General features: G+C 42.9%; 1 protein-coding gene across 3 annotated transcripts in view; it reads right to left on the minus strand.

Annotated features, from left to right (window-relative positions):
• MYRFL (myelin regulatory factor like) overlaps positions 1–19,442 on the minus strand; it is a 158,842-nt gene that overhangs the window by 28,993 nt on the left and 110,407 nt on the right. For all 3 annotated transcript variants that reach the window (XR_008379010.1, XM_053585944.1, XM_053585945.1), the window contains exon 14: positions 4,352–4,515. Coding sequence is in view for 2 of the 3 variants with exons in the window: in XM_053585944.1 (XP_053441919.1) it covers positions 4,352–4,515 (164 nt within the window). In the remaining variant the exon portion in view is untranslated. The remainder of the gene's footprint in view (positions 1–4,351; positions 4,516–19,442) is intronic.

A 19,442-nucleotide genomic window follows, 5' to 3' on the forward strand; every position in this document is an offset into this window, starting at 1 on the left:
ACAGAAATTAAATACTTCAACGACATTCACATGTTGAAGAAATTTGCCACAACTAAACCAGCTCTCCAGACCTATCCTCCATAAAGACCAGCATAATTCTCCACCACAAAAGTAAACCCACCCAAAAAATTTTTGATCAAATTCCAACTTCCACAGTCGCAAAAGGATTAAAAATGTCCACCGGTCTCTCGAAAGGCTTATCAATACTCTCAATTAATGTGAATGGTTTAAAATGTCCTCTAAAGAGGCATAGGTTGGCGGACTGGATACAAAAACTCAAGCCAGATATCTGCTGCATCCAAGAATCGCATCTTACATTAAAAGACAGATATAGAGTCAAGGTGAATGGATGGTCATCTATATTCCAGGCAAATGGAAAGCGGAAAAAAGCAGGCGTTGCAATCCTGTTCGCAGATGCAATAGGCTTTAAACCAACCAAAATAATTAAGGATAAGGATGGACACTTCATATTTGTTAAAGGTAATACTCAATATGATGAGATCTCAATTATTAATATTTATGCACCCAACCACAACGCACCTCAATTTATAAGAGAAACTCTAACAGACATGAGCAACCCGATTTCTTCCACTTCCACAGTAGTTGGAGATTTTAACACCCCTTTAGCAGTCCTGGATAGATCCTCCAAAAAGAAGCTAAGCAAAGAAATTTTAGATTTAAACTCAACCATTCAACATCTGGACGTAACAGACATCTACAGAACATTTCATCCCAAAAAAACTGAATACACATTCTTCTCATCAGCCCACGGAACATACTCCAAAATCGACCACATCCTAGGCCACAAATATAACCTCAGCAAATTTTAAAAAATAGAAATTATTCCTTGCATATTCTCAGACCATCATGGAATAAAAGTTGAACTAAATAACAACAGGAACCTGCATACCCATACAAAAACATGGAAGCTAAACAACCTTATGCTGAAGGATACATGGGTTATAAATGAGATTAAGAAGGAAATCACCATATTTTTGGAACAAAACAACAATCAAGACACGAATTACCAGAACCTCTGGGATACTGCAAAGGCAGTCCTAAGAGGGAAATTTATAGCACTGCAAGCCTTCCTCAAGAAAACGGAAAGAGAGGAAGTCAATAACTTAATGGAACATCTCAAGCAACTGCAGAAAGAAGAATACTTCAACCCCAAATGCAGCAGAAGAAAAGAAATAACCAAAATCAGAGCAGAATTAAATGAAATTGAAAACAAAAAAAATATACAACAGATCAATAAATCCAAAAGCTGGTTTTTTGAAAAGATCATTAAAATAGATAAACCTTTGGCCAACCTAACCAGGAAAAAAAGAGTAAAATCTCTAATTTCATCAATCAGAAATGGTAATGATGAAATAACAACAGACCCCTCAGAAATTCAAAAAATCCTTAATGAATACTACAAGAAATTCTACTCTCACAAATATGAAAATCTGAAAGAAATCGACCAATACCTGGAAGCACACCACCTACCAAGACTTAGCCAGAACGAAGCGGAAATGGTGAACAGGCCTATATCAAGTTCTGAAATAGCATCAACTATACAAAATCTCCCTAAAAAGAAAAGCCCAGGACGAGATGGCTTTATGTCCAAATTCTAACATTCAAACATTTAAAGAAGAACTAGTATCTATACTACTAAACCTCTTCCAAAATACAGAAAAAGAAGGAATACTACCCAGCACATTCTACGAAGCAAACATCACCTTTATCCCAAAACCAGAGAAAGACCAAACAAGAAAAGAAAATTATAGACCAATATCACTAATGAATATAGATGCTAAAATACTCAATAAGATCCTAACAAACAGAATCCAACAACACATCAAAAAAATTATACACAATAATCAAGTCGGATTTATCCCAGGGTCTCAAGGCTGGTTCAATATACGTAAATCTATAAATGTAATTCAACACATAAACAAACTTAAAAATAAAGACCATATGATTCTTTCAATTGATGCAGAAAAAGCTTTTGATAATATCCAGCATCCCTTCATGATCAGAACACTTAAGAAAATTAGTATAGAAGGGACATTTCTTAAACTAATAGAGGCCATCTACAGCAAACCCACAGCCAATATCGTATTGAACGGAGTTAAACTGAAATCATTTCCACTTAGATCAGGAACCAGGCAAGGTTGCCCATTGTCTCCATTGCTCTTTAACATTGTGATGGAAGTTTTAGCCATTGCAATTAGGGAAGAAAAGGCGATCAAGGGTATCCACATAAGGTCAGAAGAGATCAAACTTTCACTCTTCGCAGATGATATGATCGTATATCTGGAAAACACTAGGGATTCTACTACAAAACTTTTAGAAGTGATCAAGGAATATAGCAATGTCTCAGGCTACAAAATCAACACCCATAAATTTGTAGCCTTTATATATACCAACAATAACCAAGCTGAACAAACAGTCAAGGACTCTATTCCTTTCACAGTAGTACCAAAGAAGATGAAATATTTGGGAGCATACCTAACAAAGGACGTGAAAGATCTCTACAAAGAGAACTATGAAACTCTAAGAAACGAAAGAGTCAAAGATGTTAACAGATGGAAAAACATACCATGCTCATGGCTGGGAAGAATCAACATTGTTAAAATGTCCATACTGCCCAAGCAATATATAATTTTATTGCAATTCCTATTAAAGCTCCATTGTCATACTTTAAAGATCTTGAAAAAATAATACTTCGTTTTATACGGAATCAGAAAAAACCTCGAATAGCCAAAACATTACTCAGCAATAAAAACAAAGCAGGAGGAATCACGCTACCAGACCTGAGACTGTACTATAAATCCATAGTGATCAAAACAGCATGGTACTGGCACAAAAGCAGAGAAGTAGATGTCTGGAACAGAATAGAGAACCAAGAGATGGATCCAGCTACTTACCGTTATTTGATCTTTGACAAGCCAATTAAAAACATTCAGTGGGGAAAAGATTCCCTATTTAACAAATGGTGCTGGGTAAACTGGCTGGCAACCTATAGAAGATTGCAACTGGACCCACACCTTTCATCATTAACTAAGATAGACTCTCACTGGATAAAAGATTTAAACTTAAGACATGAAACTATAAAAATGCTTGAAGAAAGTGCAGGGAAAACTCTTGAAGGAATTGGCCTGGGTGAATATTTTATGAGGAGGACTCCCCAGGCAATTGAAGCAGTATCAAAAATATACTACTAGGACCTGATCAAACTAAAAAGCTTCTGCACAGCCAAGAACATAGTGAGTAAAGCAAGCAGACAGCCCTCAAAATGGGAGAAAATATTTGCAGGTTATACCTCTGATAAAGGTCTAATAACCAGAATCCACAGAGAACTCAAATTTATTAACAAGAAAAGAACACGTGACCCCATCTCAGGGTGGGCAAGGGACTTAAAGAGAAACTTCTCTATAGCAACAGACGCACAATCTACAAATACATGAAAAAAAGCTCATCATCCTTAATCATCAGAGAAATGCAAATCAAAACTACTCTGAGATATCACCTAACCCCAGTAAGAGTAGCCCACATAACAAAATCCCAAAACCAGAAATGTTGGCGTGGATGTGGAGGAAAGGGTACACTTCTACACTGCTGGTGGGAATGCACACTAATACGTTCCTTCTGGAAGGATGTTTGGAGAATACTTAGAGACCTAAAAATAGACCTGCCATTCGATCCTATAATTCCTTTACTAGGTTTATACCCAGAAGACCAAAAGTCACAATATAACAAAGACATCTGTACCAGAATGTTTATTGGAGCCCAATTCATAATTGCTAAGTCATGGAAGAAGCCCAGGTGCCCATCGACCCACGAATGGACTAGCAAATGGTGGTACATGTATACCATGGAATACTATGCAGCCTTAAAGAAAGATGGAGACTTTACCTCTTTCATGTTTACATGGATGGAGCTGGAACATATTCTTCTTAGCAAAGTATCTCAGGAATGGAAGAAAATGTATCCAATGTACTCAGCCCTACTATGAAGCTAAATTATAGCTTTCACATGAAGACTATAACCCAACTATAGCACAAGACTATGGGGAAAGGGCCAAGGAAGGGGAAGGGAGGGGGGAGGTTTTGGTGGAGGGAGGGTAATGGGTGGGGCCACATCTATGGTGCATCTTAGAATGGGTACAGGCGATTGCACTAATGTACACAGCTATGATTTAACAATAAAAAAATAATAAATATTAAAAAAATAAAAAAAAATTCTTCATTATCAGAAAGTAATAACGGTCACCATTTGATCAAAATGACCATTTAGATTGATCTCATTTTGCAAAGAGCCCACTGTCTCCTTTCCCCAATTCCTCTGAGGATCTGAGATGTACCTGATGGAGCTCGCTTCGCTGGCTGAGGACTTCCAGCTGCTGAGCCGCTTCAACCTGGCCAGCTTTCTGTTCCACACTTCCAACTCTTGTATACGTTCTTCAAGGTTGTTAGTTAGTTTGCAGAGCTGCTTCACTGCACCTACGTTTTCCATAAAGATCTGGTCCTAAAAAGGAAAGTCATACACAGTGCGTCCATTAACAGTTTGAGACCACCAGGGAGCCCATCGCCCTTTCCAAGGTGGTGGAATACACCATTGAAAATGGTTATATCTGCACACATCTTCAAGTTCATTCAAGATAAATCTGGAGAGGTTTCAAACGTAAAGAGGTCTTGCTAAACTGATGGCTGTGTAGTAAAACTGCTTCTGCTCAATTTGCAATAAAATGGAAATATGTCCTTGTAACTCAAAAAATGGAGCTGAAGGATGTTGTCCAGTTTGGAATCCAGTGATTTATTCTCAGTGGCCATTGTGCTATATTTAAAACTCATGAAAAGAACATCAGAACAGGCTTCTGAATGCTGATTTGTGTGTTCATCACCAGAGCCCCATAAGAAATGTTTCCAGCTTTTGCTGGCAAAATGCACATTGGATTGCTCAGGTGAAAGAGGGAGGAACACTTATTTTTTTTCTTCTGAATTCGGCCACATACTAGATCTGACACTTCAGGTGAAACGTAATAACCTCTCTGGCTTCAGTTTCTTTGTCTATTAATGAGAGGATAATTTTTTTTTTTTCAAGACAAAGTTTCACTATGTCACCCTCAGTAGAGTGCTGTGGCATCACAGCTCACAGCAACCTCCAACTCTTGAGCTTAAGCGATTCTCCTGCCTCAGCCTCCCAAGTAGCTGGGACTATAGGTGCCCGCCACAATGCCTGGCTTTTTATTGTTGTTGTTGTAGTTGTCATTGTTGTTTAGCAGGCCCGGTCCAGATTTGAACCTGCCAGCCCTGGTGTATGTGGCCAGCGCCCTACCTGCCGCACCCTCGGCATCAGGCCGCAGCGAGGTGGCGCTGTCCGCGCTGTAAGTGACGGAGTGGAGGTTAGTGCTCCCCGGAGCTGGGCCCCCAGCACCCCCTGTGTGCGACAGCGGCAGAAATGCTGCCTAGCACACAGTTTTCCGCATTCCTAATAGGTGAAGGCACTAGTAGAAGGAGAGTGTATGTGATTATTGATTTGTGTCTTATGTCTGTTTGTTCCCGATAAGCAACCAAGAAGTTTCAACAGAATAAACTCAAAGATTACTGATCCAGATATAGCCCACAAGGAAACTTGCGACTGCAATTCTTTTCCATCATAAATGTCAGTAAACTAAGACAATGAGCCACGGGGCAAACAGCATGTCTTAACACAATACACACAATCACTATTCACTATAACCATTTATTCGAAAAACACCTAAAGCCACTAAGTTTATAATCAATAGATGCACAGTAGAAAACACAAACATGATTAAAAATATGAATATAAGAATTAATCTAATTAGAATTAAAGTAGTAAAAGAAATATATAATAAAATTTAAAAGCAGACTATACTATTACTAAACACTAACATATATAGTTACTAATAAGAATAAAAATATATAGAAAATATATATAGAAGTAATCAAGCATTATACATAAAGGAATATGTCAAGCTATTTTAAAAAGAAAAAGATTATAAGAAACTGAAAAGAGTTGCAAAACTGAGAGGAGTTATAAGCCTTGACATTCCTAAAGAGGGAGTAAGCAGGTGTTACTGATAAACCTCCCTCCGGAGAGCAAAACCTTGAAAACATGTAATGCATGATAAACCGCATATGCAGACACAAAGATAATTTACAAGCATAAGCAGAATAAAGATTGCATTATTTGAACCTTGAAAAGAAAATGTATAAATACCAACATATACCCTCAGTAAATTTTGCAGCTGCATACTCCAACCTGTGAAGTGTGTCAGTCTGTCTTTCCTGCGTCGCCCCTTTAACCCTCCTCGTCTCTTCTCCCTGAATTCCCTCGGACTGGAAGCCACCGACCGGGCAGTCCGCGGCACCTACCCAGTGAGCTGAGAGGGTAATTCTTGAGATGTCAATTTCTTTTTTTTTTTTTTTTGGTGATTTTTGGCCAGGGCTGGGTTTAAACCCACCACCTCCGGCATATGGGGCCAGCACCCTACTCTGTTGAGCCACAGGCACCATCCGAGATGTCAATTTCTGCTGAAACATTCCATGAGCTATCAGGTTCGGTTCACACAGGGGGCGCCATAAACATTCATACACATTTAAGAAAGGAAAAAGCTGTATTAAAGTTGTAATACTCAAAATATACCAATAACAAAAGATGAATACAAGTCACATTTGACTTCTGCAACTACAAGAGGTGCTCAAAGTGATCACCATCAGGGTCCAGACACTTCTGATTATAGCAAATTACTGCCTGAGCACGTCGGCCACAGTGCTTCTGCCATTCTCGTTGACAGCCCACCTGTCACGTGGTGATACTATCATTGGATTAAGGCCATCTTTGGAGTGAACGTCACACTAAAATTAAAATTTTAAGCAGGGTTACCTATGTGTTAGTTTTCCAGGCTGAACTGAATAAATTCACATAGATAACCCTGCTTAAAATTTCAGCCTAACTTCCAAACACAATTAAAAAATAAAATACAAAAAGCACTTAATTCTTCCCATTTAGAAAAAGTCACTGACACCTTAGAAAGAGAAATAAAGGGGAGATCAACCAAAGTCAGAGCATCCAGGCCATCCCCTCCTGGCCCTCCGCCTGCAGCTGTCATATGAACCTGTGCAGTGACATCCCAGCCATAACAAAAACCCTGGAAAGTATGGTCAACTCACACCCCAACCCCAAGACTTCTGCCCTTCTTTACCTGTCTCTGTTTACAAGTTCAAAATTCCATAGCACTTTCAAAATCTCACAGGAGCTGAGCCATTAATGAGGCCAATTGGAAGAGTCTCGGGTGAAGGGTAAGACTCAGGGCTGTGTGTCTTTGAGATTTTCATTGCCTGAGCCAAAGCTCTGAGTGTTTCCAACACTGGGCAGCCATCACTCAGAGCATCACAGATGGAGACTTAGACTCTGCAGTTTAAAGATAGGTGTGTCATGTGAAGCAGCAGAAGACTCTCCTAAACAGATGTATGCAAGTCCCCTGATGCCCTGCTCTCTTCCACACCTGAGACTTTATTCTGACAGTTCTGATAAAAACGCCTTTCCGCAAGGCCAGTCCAAACCCTATCACACCCGGGATCTCCCCAGAGACACCAGTCAGAGGGCGTCCCCAGAGGGTCACTTGGCCACTGGGTTTGTCCCCCCACTTGGACCCTGAGTTTGTGGAGGGCAGCAATCTTGTTGATTCACTTGTGTATCTCACTCACACTGAGCCCATAAGAGTCGCTCAGTAAAAATGAACAAAAGTGAATGGAGAGTTACGAGTTAGCAGCTTAGGAAAACGGAAAGCAGCAAAATCAGGGACAGCTGATCTGGAGACCTGTCCTTGCTGAGAGAAAACTTACTTAAAAAAAAAAAGACATCCCTATGTTAGCTTCTCAAAAGGCATCAGAAAACCCTGGTTTTCCTGAAATCTTACCACATGTCTTTCAAAATCTATTCAAAGAGCACAAATGGATAAAACCACTTGGGAATGGAATCTAGCAATATCTAGCAAAATTATACGTGTTTTGATTTTTGAGCCAGTAATACCAGTTCTAGAAATCTAGTCCATAGATCTCTTGGTAAAAGGTAAAACAAAGGAAGACTGACATCAACCCAGATGTCATCGATAGGAGAATTGATGATAAACAATGACACATTCACATCAGAACCAAGACTAGGATATAATCTAAGGAGACAGTGTCAGGGGCAGAAGAGTGTGTATAGTATGTTATCTTTTGTCTGATAAAAGGGAAGAATACAAAATATTTTTATATTTTCTTAGATTGAAAAAAGGATAATGAAGGATAAACCAAAACTAATTTGAAGTTTTCATACATACAGAGAAGGAAAAAACAAGGTGGGCAAAATGGGTAGAAGCCAGGCTCTTTAAATGTGCCTCATTTTATAAATTTTCCTTTAGAATAATGAATTTCAAATAATTATAAAATATAACCAAAATTCAAAAAGCATCCCCTAAAAATAAAAAATAAAAAAACAATGAACCTAATTGGGTACCGAGTTTCTGGTTTAACCTTACAGAGATTTATTTTAAATGACTTCAAAGACCAGTACTTTGTCCATTCCTAGAGGGATATATCTTAATGACAAAGACAAACAAAAACCATCAGCCAAGAAATCTTAAACTTTTCAACGATTGTGTTGTTAGTAATGATAGTGATGGATCACACGCACACACAGTTGGATAAAGCAAACACAAAATTAAGTTAATAGTGTTATAAACCAAGATTTTTAGCATTTAAGAAAAGGAATACAAAATCTAAATATTAAGTAAAAGCCCAGCAAAGCTGAATTTAAATTAGAAATTCTGCAACTAAATCCTGACATAGTCTATTTTAAAAAAGAAAAAATATTTTCTAGCTATGTCCATTAAAAAGGACTAGAAAAATAATACTTGCACCCCACTAATGATAAACACCCCTCATTGCTGTCTCTAAATACCATTCCCATTGAAAGGAACCAGGACTGGAGGGAAACGTATGAAAGGAACCTGGAGTCCCTCACCAGGAGAGCTCAAGGAGCCATCACGGCTGGCTCTGTGGTTGTGTCAAAGTGACTCCAGGAGCCAAAGAAACTCCCACTGGCCAGAGGTAGGACATCAAAGAACTAATTACCATAAACAGATCAAAGAATCAAATGTAGATTAAAAGCATACAAAATTCTATTGAATTTTTGAAAATATTTTATTGGCTACCTTTAGAGGATATTTGGTGTTCAACTCATTTTTCTGAAAACTTATAAATATAGGAAAAAAATCAAATTTTATGCTACATATATCTACATATTTGATAAGGGAAGTTCTTTGTTTTAGAAGAATTCAGAGAGGGGCGGCGCCTGTGGCTCAGTGAGTAGGGCGCCAGCCCCATATGCCGAGGGTGGCGGGTTCAAACCCAGCCCCGGCCAAACTGCAACAAAAAAATAGCTGGGTGCTGTGGCGGGCGCCTGTAGTCCCAGCTACTCGGGAGGCTGAGGCAAGAGAATCGCGTAAGCCCAAGAGTTAGAGGTTGCTGTGAGCCGTGTGACGCCACGGCACTATACCCGAGGGCGGTACAGTGAGACTCTGTCTCTACAAAAAAAAGAAAAAAAGAAGAATTCAGAGAATCGGTAAAGAAGGAATGACAGGGTATTACTATTTTCGAAGCCCTAAGGAAATGAGAGTTTGGGCAATAATCCTCAGTGGCTGTTATAAGCTATGCATATATCTCTTTCCTTCTTATATACACACATAAAAACTATCAGGGAAAGTCAGCACCAACTGGATTTGATGATACTAAGGAATTACTGTAAATTGCAGGCAGGATTATAGTACAGTGGTTTGGTTGTTAGGTAGCAGTCCTTCTTTTAAAAAACAAAACAAAACAAAACTGAAGTACCTGCAGTTAAATCGTATGAGGTTGGAGGTTGCTTTAAATAATCCAGCTGGGGGCAGCGCCTGTGGCTCAATGGAGTAGGGCACCAGCCCTATATGCCGGAGGTAGCAGGTTCAAACCCAGCCCCAGCCAAAAAAAAAAAAATTGCAAAAAAAAATAATAATAATCCAGTTGGTAGGGGGTTAAATAAAGTAAGATTAGACAAGAATTGATAACTGTGAAATCTTGAGAGAGGCATACATGGAGTTTCATTACTATTCTTATTTTGCATCTGTTTAAATTTTTCATTAAAAATGTTAAAAAGTAGGAAGATGCCTGTGGCTTAAAGGAGTAGGGCCCTGGCCCCATGTACTGGAGGTGGCGGGTTCAAACCTGTCCCTGGCAAAAAAATGGAAAAAAAAAAAAGTTAAACATTATCTCAAAACAAAAATAAAGTCACCTGATAAAAGCCCTTTTAAATTTTCTAATTCCAGTACAGGATTTCCTTTACTTCTAAATTTGTTTTAACAAAAATAAATAAATCGTGAAAATTAAAATAAACCTCTATGATTCCAAATCATAATAAACAGTGTGTCACTATTTATTACATTTGCCCTGTAAGGAGCCTTATACTATAATGATAGCTGTATTGTTTACAGCAGGTCCCATGGTCAGCTGATGCGCACTGGGCTGTCCAGCACAGACTCCCAGCCATCACCTCTGCATCCTCCCCGCACCTGCTCCCAACCAGATGCCCTTCCAGGCAGTGCTGTGAGTTCTCATCCTAAGTCTCCCACATATACACATCACTCACCATCCTTAGTGGCGCTAATTATTATATGCTTTTTCTTTCTTGGCAACTGGCTGCTTTTTCTTTTTAAAAAATGTTTGCTTGATACATTAATATAAAGTTTAGCCCAAACCAAAGCAGACAGAGGAGAATGATGATAAAGTCCTCTGCAAGCCCCTGCCTGTTCTTTCTGCAGTGTCTTCCCCGACGGGACTCTGCATACGGCCTCCTGCCACACCAGTGGCTGCCGTTGTCTGGTTACTTGTCAATAACAATAATAAGCCACCTCTAATTTCCCCAACTCAAATTTGCTAGCATCATCTATCTTCCAGGTAGATCCAACAGGCAAGGAGATAATTCGTATGTTTTCCTATTCAAGAGGCAATAAAGTCGAGAGGAATTTACTACTGCCTTCCTGATTATAATTCTGGCTGACCCTGACTTTACAGATCCAGTGGAAAATCACCAAAAAGTAAATTTCCAGGACATGTTAGAGAGATTGACCCTTAATAAAATACTGAAGAATTCTGACTTCTGTCTTCCATTATCATGGTGAAGCCAGTATCAGTATGTTCTAAAATACAGCGTAGAGTTTTCTGAAGATGCCCTTTTCTGGGAGAGTGCCAAGGTCTGTAGGAGCCGTTTCTAACCAGGACTGCGCATCGTGGAAGCCTGAGGAACCGGTACCTGAACACACCTCCAGCCCCACGCGTAGGCATGGGTTGGTCAGGGCCGAGATGGGCATAGGCAGGGCATCTGACAGGGTGCTTATTTGATGCCCACCCTCGGTTAAGAATAACTTTGTTAACGACTCAACTCTGTCAGCTATAGGCAGTTTTAAATGGGGCCTACTGCCTCAGCGGAAACACAACCTAAAACTGATTGAATCAGCTTCCCGCCAAAAACTGCTGATGAGCCCATGAAGGCAGAAATGGCAACTACTTCAAATCACCAAGTGTCTTTTTCCTGCTGTTGGAAAGTCCTGCCTGGGGTCCAGGACACACATGGACAAGGTCAGCCTGTCTTCTACAGGGGTGCTTGGGGCGGCAGGGCAAGTTCACGTGCACACGGGAGCAGTGGGGGCCCCTGTGCAATCTCCCACCCCCTCTCACCAGGGTCCCCTCTCACTCAGCCCCCTTCACCTGATGGCTGAGTGTGGCACTTCCTCTCGGCTCCTGCCTGAGTCACCTGTCCCACCTTCCTTCCTCATGGTGTCACGTTTGTTTACCTATACTATAGACAACTCGAGAGTGGGCTCACCAAGGTTGGGCCATACGTCTCATCCACACTTGGTTCTCCAGCCCTGAGTGGCAGCTCAGTAGATACCTAAGGATTAAACGATCAACATTCTTTTTTTTTTTTTTTTTTTGAGACAGAGTCTCACTCTGTCACCCTGGGTTGAGTGTTGTGGCATCATCGTAGCTCTCACAGCAACTTCAAACTCCTGGGCTCAAGATATCCCCTTGCCTCAGCCTCCCGAGTCGCTGGGACTACAGGCTTCTGCCACTACATCCGGCTATTTTTAGAGAAAAGATCTGACTCTTGCTCAAAACTGGTCTCAAACTCCTGAACTGAAGGGATCCACCCACCTCAGCTTGGCAGAGCGCTGGGATTACAGGAATGAACATTCCAAGGGAGGTGTTTGACGCCAGGGGCACTGAAAGGGCTTAGCTCTCTAGAGAAAGGAAGAGAGGGGCCTTTGCCAGTTTATTCTTTTATGTAAGACTTCTCTCAGAAAAAAAAAAAACAACAACAACAAAAAAAAGAAAAACCAAGGTCCTAATTCCTCTTCTATGTTAGAAAATGCCAGTGAAAGGTGGAGGATTAAATAGCAATCGGTGCTTCTCACCTTCAGTACAGCGGGCTGGTGGTCTGACCGTCCTCCACCCTATCAGGCCCTTTTCTTCTGGGTAAGAGATTGGCCCAGGAAGCAGATGAGAGCCCTTTCGTTCCCACCACCTCCGCCTCCCTGAAGGAAACCCCTGTCTCTGCAGAGCACAGCCGGGAAGCCCCTCATCCGCTCGCAGGTTAAGGACCATGAGCCTCTGACGGGGAGGTGCAGCCGAGTAGAGGGGGCCGTTTCTCCTCCCAAACCAGAGCAAGGGTCACTAAGCCCTGTCCTATTTCTTTCCTGGTAAGACAGCATCACAGACTTGAAAACACTTCTTGCGGTAAATGACATTGGCTCTGATGTTGCATAGATGGCTGTTTCGTAATAAAATCATGGGAATAAAACAGCCTGTAATTGAGCGTTGTAAACATCATCGCCAAAGGGAGAGAAACTGGGTGTGTCTGGTAATTGTTTGGGCTTTGAATAAACTCAGCTTTAGATCTTTGTCCAAGAGTTTATTTCGTAGAGAGCTCACCAGGCCCAATGTGGATATAAAATAATAGAATCCCCAAACCAGAAAAGCAGGCTGCTGAGATGGTGTGGAATCTCAGACTAGCAGCTGAGTTTTTAGCAGGCCCCTGGAGGAGAGGCCTCCTTTGCGTCCGTATTTCTCTTGCAAAGAAAATAACTGTTGGGCTAATTTCCCTAGATGCCACATTCTGACATTCTGCCTTACATGGAAAGGGCATGTGGACTCATAAAAGTATTTAAAATTATGTGTTACTGGCTCTTGTTCATTTGCCTTAGAATTTTTGTTTCATTTTTGCTATTTTTCTTTAAGTGCAATTTTCTGTGGAAAGGGCCTGAATCTTTTGACTGTGACAAGTTTTCCCTTGAACTAGCACATGTCACAGTTGTAATTGTTTGATTTCTTGCCTTCACAGGCAACCGTGAGCTCCTTCGGAAGGTAGTGACTTTGTCCTATGACTTTTTAGGACCTACTCAGTACCCAACACATGTAGCTCAATATGCAATTAATGAAAAGAGTCAATAATTCTTTATTAAGCACCTGTGCTATGCAGACACTGTCCTCAATGCAGAAATAAAGCTCATATGGGGCGAGCAGGACGGGAGTGTGGTGCACACGGGCGATCCCAGCACTCAGGGATCACTTGAGCTCAGGACTTGGAGACCAGCCTGAGAAAAGAGCAAGACCCCATCTCTACTAAAAATAGAGAAATTAGCTGGGTGTTCCGGCAGGTGCTTTAGTTCCCGCTACTCAGGAGGCTGAGGCAGGAGGGTTGCTTGAACGCAGGAATCTGAGGTTGCTGTGAGCTAGGCTGACACCACAGCACTCTACCCAGGGTGACAAAGTGAGACTTGTTCCAAAAAAAAAAAGCAAGCAAGGACCCTGCCCTCATAGAACATATTTTTTCCTAGTGGGGGAGGATTGACCACCAACAAGTAAACCACAAATAAATAATGTAGTGCTATGCTGTACTTAGCACTGGGAAGAAAGCCAGCAATGCATTGAAGTAAGTAGTCACTGTCAGTGTCTTAAGCTGTTGCCATACGTCAGGTATATTGATTTTATTTTTGAGAGTATTGGAAAAGAATAAAACAGTAGCGTCAAGTGAAAACTCACATTCTCATCCCAATAAAGACCCCGTGGAGCAATGGGTCAAACGATTCTCTGGAGGAGAAACCTGAAGGTAACCTAAGAAGGAAACTTTATCACTAATCAGAGAAAGGCAAACTAAAACAGCCTAATGCCACTATGTCTGTCGAGCTGCAAACTCAATGCAGTGAGAACATCGGGTGCTGAGAACACAAAGAAACCGGGAGGGTCAAGAGCTGGGAGAGCTGCATGACAATTAGGCAGGATTCACCAAATGAAGTCTGTGCGCAGCCCACACCCGACTCCTGCTGCTCCTCCCAGAGGGAGCCTCCCAGCTCGCCTGACCCTCCAGCTCCCCATTGATCCTCTCTACTCGCCTGATCCTCTCCACTCGCCTGACCCTCCCGGCTCCCCACTGGTCCTCTTCACTCCCCTGACCCTCCCAGCTCCCCACTGGTCTTCTCCACTCACCTGACCCTCCTGGCTCCCCACTGGTCTTCTCCACTCACCTAACCCTCCCGGCTCCCCACTGGTCCTCTTCACTCGCCTGACCCTCCCGGCTCCCCACTGGTCCTCTCCACTCGCCTGACCCTCCCAGCTCCCCACTGGTCCTCTTCACTCCCCTGACCCTCCCAGCTCCCCACTGGTCTTCTCCACTCACCTGACCCTCCCGGCTCCCCACTGGTCCTCTTCACTCCCCTGACCCTCCCAGCTCCCCACTGGTCCTCTCCACTCGCCTGACCCTCCCAGCTCCCCACTGGTGCTCTCCACTAACCTGACCCTCCCAGCTCCCCACTGGTCCTCTCCACTCACCTGACCCTCCCAGCTCCCCACTGGTCTTCTCCACTCACCTGACCCTCCCGGCTCCCCACTGGTCTTCTCCACTCACCTGACCCTCCCGGCTCCCCACTGGTCTTCTCCACTCACCTGACCCTCCCGGCTCCCCACTGGTCCTCTTCACTCGCCTGACCCTCCCGGCTCCCCACTGGTCCTCTTCACTCGCCTGACCCTCCCGGCTCCCCACTGGTCCTCTCCACTCGCCTGACCCTCCCAGCTCCCCACTGGTCCTCTCCACTCCCCTGACCCTCCCGGCTCCCCACTGGTCTTCTCCACTCACCTGACCCTTCCGGCTTCCCACTGGTCCTCTTCACTCGCCTGACCCTCCCGGCTCCCCACTGGTCCTCTCCATTCGTGTTGACACCACGCTCGCCCCAGGGTCTGCTCCTCCTTCTGCCCAACCCCCTTGCGGTCCCTCTTTCCTCTCTCGTGGTCCTGACTAGGTATGTTCCTCCAGATGTACTTTTGTCCCTTTTCTTTCTATATGAACTTGAGAGCTCACAGAGCCAGGAAGGTGACCAGAAGCAGTGACACGAGGGCCCTCACAGCAGCTCCTGGGGACACCCCCATCCCCGCAGCCTGTCCCCAGACTTTCTGATATTTAAAGGGAGCCAGAAAACTGACGTCTGTATGAAGACCTCCTAAGTTTTAAATGTAGGCAACAAACTTGAATTTTATTTTTTTTGAATACCATGAGGGTAAAACAATTGTCTACAAGCCAGGCTCGAACACAGGCTTCCAACCCGTGACCTGTATCCATGATCTCTCCCCTCGCTAATATTTTCATCCATTGTGGCAGCCCCCTCTCTTCCAAATTCTACATTCCCAGTCACCTTGCGACATTTCATCTGAATGTTCAGTTGACATCAAGTCAAAATTGAACTTATCTTTTCCAAAGAGAAATCACTTCTCCTTCCGACTTCCTTATGTTTATAAAACCACTTTTCTTTCTTTCACTGTGAGTCTGAAACTCAAGTTCCTTCTGGGTCATCTACCACGTATCAGATGCTGTGGTCTCTGACCTCACAGTCAGGCTACGGAGTCTCACATTCGAGTGAGGGAGACAGACAGGCAATAGAGAGAGAATGAGATGGGGAGGATTGACCACCACCAAGTAAACCACAAATAAATAATATAGTGTTATGCTGTAATTAGCACTGAGACACCGCGTGACAAACACTCTACACGCAAGGGCCGGGTGGTGTTCAGAGGCCTCGGACGGTACAGAAACAGGATCAACCGAGCTATCACAGATTCGTTACTTCATTCCACCAATATTTGCTGAATTGCTATAGTATTCTAGGCTCTGGAATAAAAGGTGCAATAGTGGAGAATTAGTTTTGAAAAATACAGATTTTCCGTACTCACACAACTAATTGGGGAGATTGGCAAAGAAGTAGGGAAATAAACACGATAATTTCAGTGAGGGACAAATACGCTCCAGCATGCTGGGAACAAATCCTGCACTTTGTTCACAGCACAGGCGGCCACCCAGCTGTGGGGAGGATGGGCCCACAGCAGCCAGAGGGGCACCCTTTTCAAATTAGTGCAAAGACACCACACACCCTCGCAGCCCTGAATCTTGGAGCAGCCGCTATCGCCAGGGTGGTCAGGGAAGGCCTCACGGAGATTCAGGATGAGGTCCTTGCTGTCTTTATTAAAGAGGAGTCTTTAGGGCAGAGGAGACTCCACAGAACAGCTCTGAGGGACACGCAAGCTTGGCAGCGTTGAGAAACAGAGACTAGGGCTGGTGTGGGAGGGACTCCCAAACCAGAGGTGCCTATGCCTCTGCCGTGGGCGCTCCTGGAGAGGACGGCAGGTGAGCATCACGGGTGACCGTGGGCTTCTGGAAGGCTCTGCAGGAGTTTCACTGTGGATTGTTGCAGACTCTGGAAGTGAGTGTGGCCTCAGTGACACCCCCATAGATTGTATCACTGCAAGGTCCTGTTACCTTCCACTCTGGACTCCTGGCAGTGTTACGTATAAACCAAATCTGCTTTGGCACAGTTTCTCCTCAGGTGACACACGAGTGGGAACACCACCTGCTACTTTCCTCGGACTTTACCTTCCTGAGAATGGGTTTGGGTGGCAGCCTCTCCTAGAAGGCCCATCCGCCCCACAGCAGGGTGGCCCCTGTGCTGTGAGCAAAGTGCAGGATTTGTTCCTAGTGTGCAGGAGAATATTTGTCCCTCACCCTTGGAACTCCTGTTGCTAAAAGTCCCAATTGTCCTCATGCAACTCAACTGTAGAATGGGAAGAACCTGGGGAGAATGGGAAGAATGAATTATTTGTCTAAATAATGACACTCATAAGGCCCTGGGAAGACATTGCCTATACTTTACCACTCAGTGCGTTCTGGGGAGGGCCACATACGGAAGCAACACAGCTGCTATCAGATAGGTAACCCCAGCCCCACGCTGGAGCCTGGTGACAACTTCAAAGGCTGCCCCGGGACTGGGCTGTGCCTGCACTCCTTTCCTCTTACGACTGAGAGTTATGAAAATGCAAGAGAGGAAGAGTGACTTTATTATACAAACAGCTCTGAATAGGCCCTGTTTTATTTTTTAAGTAAAGTATTGAAAGCTTTCAGTACATTATTAAAAATAAATTTCTCAGAAAAGTAGCAAGATAGAAAGTCAACACACAAAAATTAGTTGCGTTTCTATACACTAACAATGAATAATCTGAAAAAGGAATTATGAAAACAATTCCATCTGTAATGGCATCAAAAAGAATAGAGTATCATTTGGGGGCAGGACATAGTTAGAAGAGAGACTTTACCTAACAAATGCAATCAGTGTAACCTGGTTCTCTGTACCCTCAATGAATCCCCTACAAAAAAAAAAAAAAAAAGAATAGAGTAAGTATGAATTAACTTAACCAAAGTGCTTAAAGACTTTCACTCTGAAAACTACAAAATATTGCTGAAAGAAATTGAAGAAGCCATAAATAAATGGAAACACATCCCATGTTCATGGATTGGGAGACTTACTATTGTTACCATCTTAATACTCCTCAAACTGACTGACAGATTCAGTGTTATCCCTATCAAAATCCCAATATTTCTTTTTACAGAAATAGAAAAACCCATCCAAAAATTCACATAGAATACCAAGGGCCCCTGAACTGTTAAGAAATCTTTTTTGTTTTTTAAATGAATGAAGCTGGAAGATTTCAAAACTAACTACAAAAATATAGTGATAGATACAGGTTGGTACTGGAATAGAGACAGACATACGAGGTTTGACAATTAAGTTCGCAAACTTGCCACCATGTGCTTTCATTGACAACACTGTACAAACGGCTCCGTAAGGCTTTTTTCTTTTTTTTTTTTTGAGACAGAGCCTCAGTTTATCGCCCTTGGTAGCGTGCCGTAGTGTCACAGCTCACAGCAACCTCCAACTCCTGGGCTTAAGCGATTCTCTTGGCTCAGCCTCCCAGTAGCTGGGACTACTGGGGCCCATCACAACACCAGGCTATTTTTGTTGTTGTTGTTGTTGTTGTTGTTGTCGTTGTTGCAGTTTGGCCGGGGACAAGTTTGAACCCACCACCCTCAGTATATGGGGTCAGTGCTCTACCCACTGAGCCACAGGCGCCACCCTCGGTAAGGTTTCCTAACCTTGGTGTATCAGTCTCTCTCAGCTGCATTTGTGTCAATGTGTGGTGCTGTCTTGCTGATAAGTCTTGTTTGTGTGCCACCATGGGCATGTCAGAGTTTGAATTAGAGCAACAAACAAACATTACATTTCTTATTAAACTTGACACGAGTGGAAGTGAAATCAGGGACATGTTAGTCCACGTTTATGGGGATAATGCCATGAGGAAAATGGCTGTGTACAAATGGATGGAACGTGTTTGGGAGGAGAGAGAAAACATCACCAATGAAGAGAGGTCAGAGCAGCCGGTAACAAGAAGAACTGACAAAAACATTGCAAACATTTGTCAAGTTTTGGATCAAAATAACTGGCTAACTGTGAGAAGCATAGCAGACTAAGTAAATATCAATAGAGCAACAGTTAGTAAAATCTTAACTGAAAATCTTGGCATGAGAAAAAAGTGTGTGCAAAATGGTCCCTAAGGAGCTTGTTGATGAACCAGGATACAGGAGAGTGGAAGTTTGCTGAGGCCATGTTTGGGGCCACGTTATCACTGGTGAAAAAACCTGGGTCCACCAATACAACCCTGAAACGAAGTGTCAAAGTGCACAGTGGAAGTCAGCCAGGTCTCCATGACTGAAAACTTCCATCAGTCCCAGTGAAGAATCAAAACAATGCTGTTCATTATGAATTTGTACCAACTGGACAAAGAGTTAACCAAGTTGACTATTGGGAAGTGCTGAAAAGACTGAAAAAGATGAAAATGACCAACCACTCATGGCTCTTGCACCAAACAATGCACCAGCTCACACTGCACTGTAAGAGAGTTGTTAACCAGTAAACAAATAACTGTATTGGAACACCCTCCCTGCTTGCCTTATCTGGCCCTCAATGACTTTTTATT

This window comes from Nycticebus coucang, chromosome 3, assembly GCF_027406575.1.
Source record: "Nycticebus coucang isolate mNycCou1 chromosome 3, mNycCou1.pri, whole genome shotgun sequence".
In the NCBI taxonomy this organism is placed as follows: domain Eukaryota; kingdom Metazoa; phylum Chordata; class Mammalia; order Primates; family Lorisidae; genus Nycticebus; species Nycticebus coucang.